Source organism: Rosa rugosa, chromosome 3, assembly GCF_958449725.1.
Source record: "Rosa rugosa chromosome 3, drRosRugo1.1, whole genome shotgun sequence".
In the NCBI taxonomy this organism is placed as follows: domain Eukaryota; kingdom Viridiplantae; phylum Streptophyta; class Magnoliopsida; order Rosales; family Rosaceae; genus Rosa; species Rosa rugosa.
In genome coordinates, this window is record NC_084822.1 from 14,485,904 (window position 1) to 14,491,360 (window position 5,457).

Consider the following 5,457-nt stretch of genomic DNA (forward strand, 5'->3'; position numbering starts at 1 on the left):
GGTCTGACATCTTTACTTCCTCGATTTGTACTATAATGTTATATATAGATTTTAAACAAAAAATTGTCATGAATAACCGCATCTCTTCATTCTCCTGTATGGTAGCTAAATAGCCTAAATTCATATTAAAAAAAAAGAAAAAAAAAAAAAAAAACTAATTGTATATAAAAATAAGATGACAACTTAAAGACCATCTTAATCTTCATTGAGACGTTTGTTAATGCGATCATGGGGGTTCCCAAAATAATGAAGTCTAATCTCCAAAGCATATGCCTCATGTAAGCATGTCCATCACCACCGGCCATGTTACAATCCGAATAGATATGAGAAAGTATACAGGTTCAATTCCATCCGAGAGCTTTGCAGCTAGAAATTAAGCCTTGGATGAAGATTATCCCATTGATCTTTAACCATATTGACAACAACAGAGAAGTCAGAGTCCATCGGGATACAGATACAATTATATGCAACGCCACTTTTAACCCAAAATAGAGCCCAAAGTTCTGCATAAAAGGTTCGACCGATGCCCAAAAGTGTCTACGAATCACCATTTTGGTAGTCCAGCTCCTATAAAGCCAATACAAGTCAGCCGAGAACCATCAATATTGAGCTTAACCGCTCCAGAGGAGGAGGAGACCCGGATAAGAGAGCTTGATCCTTGTACATTTTTTTTTTTTTAAATACTCAATAGTGTCTCGCTTGAGATTAGTGCGACAATAATTGAAAGGAAACATACAAATAAGTACAAATTACACCGTTAGTACCGAATACCAGCTAGCAAAAAGGACCAGTGAGTGGCAGACAAGGAAGACCTTCATTCAAAGAACGTACAAATTAATCATGCAAACCCTCTCAGCAAAAGCATGTGTAAAGATTCTTATCCCTATGTGGTCCTTTTGCTCAATCGAGTTTTAACCAATCACAACACTTCATAGCCTATAGCATTTCCCTTAAGAAGTTGCAGCAAGTCCATACAGGTCGATCGCTGGGAAAGGCTTGATAAGCTTGATCAAATGCACAGAGCTGTTGGTTACCGGAGCAAGGTATAAACCCTCTCTGATATACTTATATCATCTTACTTTCGTCTCATTGAAAGCATATATACTTCAATACATATTACGTTCTATTCAAGAAAATTAAGACAGTATACATGCTCTTTTGAGATCGATTGATCTTATATTATATGCTTTGTTTGGTCAAAAAAACCTGGAACCTACGGTTTGATCTCATTTCTTTCTCTGAAGCTAAATGCCTTGAGATTGCTAATGTCATCTTAGAGCTAACATATTGAAATGGTAATATTTCCAAAATTGCATAGTTATTAATGCGAAAGATGACATTCACATAAAAACAACAGCATTCAACCTTGGAAATGATCGATCTTGTGCATGTTAATTCAGAATCACTGGATCACATTATGAAACTTGAATCACAATCTACTAGAGTTGCAATACTGTATAAATGAGATTTGTTGCTCAGATACATTGTTCTAGAACAGAGCAATTCAATAAATTTCACCTTACTTGCATTTCCTTTTCCGTCATAATCAGTTGGTCCCAATTTTTTTTTTTTTCCTTACAAGAAAAAAAACTTGTTTCTACTACTGTACTGACAATTATTTTGAGGTAGTAACTTGAACCTTTTGGAGGGGGATAGTTTACCCTGAAGGAAAATGTTATAAATCACATTAAAGCCGATTGAATTTCTCAGAGTGGTTTTACTTTTTCTCCCAAGTGGTACATCTGCATGTTCTTTTCCAATAAGAAGAAGTATATTTGATACTAAGAAGTTGAGAAATGCTTTTGTGAAATCAGCGAAGTTGAGAGTTTGTGGGTAGGGTGCACGGACATGGGAATGAAGGGAGTGAGAAATTTAAGTCGAAAGATCTTCAAAAACGTTTGCAAACGTGATGGAGATCTCTGGAGATCATACGAGGACGCTTGCAAGAATGATAAGGATTTCCTAACTGAACTGGGCAAATTCCTAGAGTCGTATGAGAAATGTTTGATTCAAATTAAGAAGGTGAAAAGCAACGACGGAGGAATTGATGATGGTTACATGAGGATTTTGGAGAAATTGAAGAATGTCAAGGGGGCCTCAGGTAGAATCTATGATCAGCATTTTGCACATCAAAATTTGCTTGAAAAGGTTAAACGTTTGATGACGCAGCGAGAAGATTTGCATGAAGAATTGACAGACCGAAAAGAAAAGCCTCGCAAGAAGTATGATTGTACTCGCACTTGGAGACGCTGTTTGAGGATGGTCACTCATATATTGTTCATTGGTGCTGCAGCTGCTGAGTTTGCCTGCACAGTTGTGGCGGCAGTTATGGCTGCTCCACTTGTTGCACTGGCCATTGCTGCTGCTATTATCCCAACACTAGCCGGACAGCATTGGACTGTGTCCTGGATTGAAGATTCTGAAATTCCTTTAGAGTATTCTGACTCTGTAATTCGCTTAATGCAATCCGGAACTGTCCTTTCCATTAAGGATTTGGGAGAAATTCAGACGTATCTCTGTGGTGTTGTAAAGGACATAGAATCACTCTTATCCCATCTCAATTTTGTAATTGAGGAAGATGAAGATATCAATATGAAAATTATTGAGCGTCTTCTGAAGGACATTAATGAGTTGAAGGAAAGAGCAAGGAATAGCAAGTCCAAGATATTGGAGGCAAGCGATGAGGTTTCTAAGAAGATAATCTTGAGCAGTTAAGGCCAATCACAAAAGAGGTCAAAATAGCTCCTATATATATTATATTGTTTAAGGACACATAGTTTGTGTGTCTGGCCCAAACTCTAATTACTTGCTGGAGTTGTAATAAGGTTAGTCTTACGGATATCTATTGAGATATTTCAATCATTGTATGATTTTGTTACCTTGTAAGACGCAGATTCTTTGCTTGTAATCCTCTATATAAAGACGTCCATATTATCAATGAAAGTACAACTCATTCACTCCCAATTTTTGATTTCCTAAAACATGTTATCAGCACGAAGCCCTAACCTTGAAATCCTAATTGCCGAAACCTGAAACCCTACCTGCCTCTGTCGCACACCTTGAAGCCCTTGATCCCAGGAGTCCAGAATCGGCAGCAGAACCACTAGAACCGGCTGGAAAATCACTGAACAAGCCACCGGAAGTCCCGAACCGGCCGTATTAGCCTTGCTTCAGATTCTGTCAGACTCGCCTAAAGCCTTCGTTAGCCTTGCCTGAAGCCTTCGTTAGCCTTGCTCGCCCCAATTGCTAGCCTCGCCTCCAGCCGCTATCTATCGAGACTGTTAGCCTCACCTTGACAGCACAGCGTCCCAGCGCCTGTTAGCTAGCCTTGCCTTGCCTGACACTGATAGCCTCACTTTGCAGCACACCTTGCACGCACACCTGCACGCTCGCTCGCACAACAGCCCAGCGAGTTAGCCTCGCTAACTTCTGTCCCCTCAGCGCCCCGCACACCTGCGCGGCAGATTAGACTAGCTTTGCCCTCCGCTTGCACACCCAGCGCACAGCGGCCAGTAGCCCTCCAGCCACTCATCAACGATCTCTTGCCAGCGACCACCACCACCACCGCCGGCCACTGGCGACTAGGCCCATCTCTGGTGAACTTCTCTGACCAAAATTCTGGCCAACTTTTCCGGCAAACCTATTTTCGAGGTGAATTTTACTAGAAGTTCCCCTTTTTGAGTTTTTTCAATTTCTCTTCTTTTTCTCGGGGACTTCTAACATCCCTTCTTCTACCTCCCACTTCTTCTTTTATGGGAAGATTAAGCCGAACTGTGGGGGTTCGTGCTATCTCCAAACTTAGAGTTTGTTGAGATCTCCGAACTTAGAGTTTGTAGAGTATTTACGATCGACCACATACATAATTGTTTCGATCTGATCCAAGATCTCTTGGAGTCGAATTTTTTGGGAGCGATTATGCTCAAAATTTCATTTTGTTTTTGTGGTAGCCTTTTTGCTCCGAAACTAACCCATTTTCTTGTTCTTTTCCAGACGAGTAACCTGAAAAACTGGACTTTGCTCCATTAGGGACAACTGGCACTGGATACCACAAGTGGGTTCGTGATGTCCGCCAGCATCTCAAGGCTCAAGGGATTCTATCAACAATCCTTGTACCCTTTTACGACGTGCCTACCGTAGTCCAAGCTCAAGTTGTGGAAGCAAATAGAGCAGCTAGGGATGCAAACTGGCACTAGATACCACAAGTGGGTTCGTGATGTCCGCCAACATCTCAAGGCTCAAGGGATTCTATCAACAATCCTTGAACCCTCTTAGGACGTGCCTACTGTAGCCCAGGCTCAAGCTGTGGAAGCAAATAGAGCAGCTATGGATGTAAACAAGGCAAAAGTCGTCATCCTAATGACCCGTCATATGGATGATTTGCTCAAATATGAGTACTTGAATGAAGAAGACCCCTGAAAGTTGTGGGTTTCACTTGAAGAGCGCTTGGGCAATGTCCGTGACTACTTGCTTCCTGACGTAGAAGTGAGATGGCACAATCTCCGCTTCTATGATTTCAAGACAATTCTTGACTACAACTCGAAAGCACTTCACATCAAATCCTTGATGAAATTCTGTGGAAAAGATATCACAAATGCGATGATGATCAAGAGGACTCTCTCTACCTTCCTTGTCTCTGCATTGATGGTTGCTAAGAACTATCGTATAGACGTAACCACAAAATGTATCACAAGGTCTCATGAGCTAATTGGAGCCATGAACGTAGCTCAGAAGCACGACAATATCCTTGTGAAAAACTATAATTCGAGATCCGTGGGAACCAAGTCTATTCCGGAGTCCAATTATAGTCGCGCCCCTAAGGGAGGGCGTCAAGAGCGAAACCCTAAGTCTAAGGAAAATTCTGGACGTTCTGGTCCATATTCGCTCTCTAATGAGAAAGGTAACTGCCAAAACAAGCTGACACGGAACAATGGTGGTCAACGTGTAAAGAGATAAGGAGACAATGCCTCTAGCCATGGTGGTGGTGCCACCAACCATAAGAGCCATCCAAATCGCTCCCCAAAAGCGCCTCGATCAAGGGAGTCCGACCATAGAGATATTTGTCTTCAATGTGGAGCGTCCGGACATTGGGCAAAGGCATGTAACACATCCCGCCAGAATGTTGCAAACACATATAGGATGCATCGTGAAGCAAGGGAAGCAAACTACATGGTACAAGAGGATTAAGAGGGTGATCTCAGCTAAGGGTGGAAGACTTCAAATTTGGCCAAGATCAAGAAACTAGCAATTTTGAAAAAAAGTCTTTATTTTTCCAAGAGATGTAAAGGCAAATGCCATATATTTTATACTAAATGTTGTTGGTTTAGTTTTTCTTCAACTAGGCTCATCCAAAGTGAGTATGATATCTAGGAAAGTTTTGGGATAATGGTACTTAAGCGAGCTTTGCTCCACTAATATCTTTCTACTTCCCCGGTCATATTTATTTTGCAGTTACCAAAA

At 41.3% G+C, this 5,457-nt stretch overlaps 1 protein-coding gene across 1 annotated transcript; it reads left to right on the plus strand.

Moving 5' to 3' along the window:
• Positions 1-882: 882 nt before the first annotated feature.
• LOC133739532 (UPF0496 protein At4g34320-like) lies at positions 883-2,958 on the plus strand. Its single transcript, XM_062167318.1, has 2 exons — positions 883-1,043; positions 1,815-2,958. Exon 2 carries the CDS (start codon positions 1,849-1,851, stop codon positions 2,713-2,715), a length of 867 nt encoding a protein of 288 aa, XP_062023302.1. The 5' UTR covers positions 883-1,043; positions 1,815-1,848; the 3' UTR covers positions 2,716-2,958.
• The last annotated feature ends 2,499 nt before the right edge of the window (positions 2,959-5,457 follow it).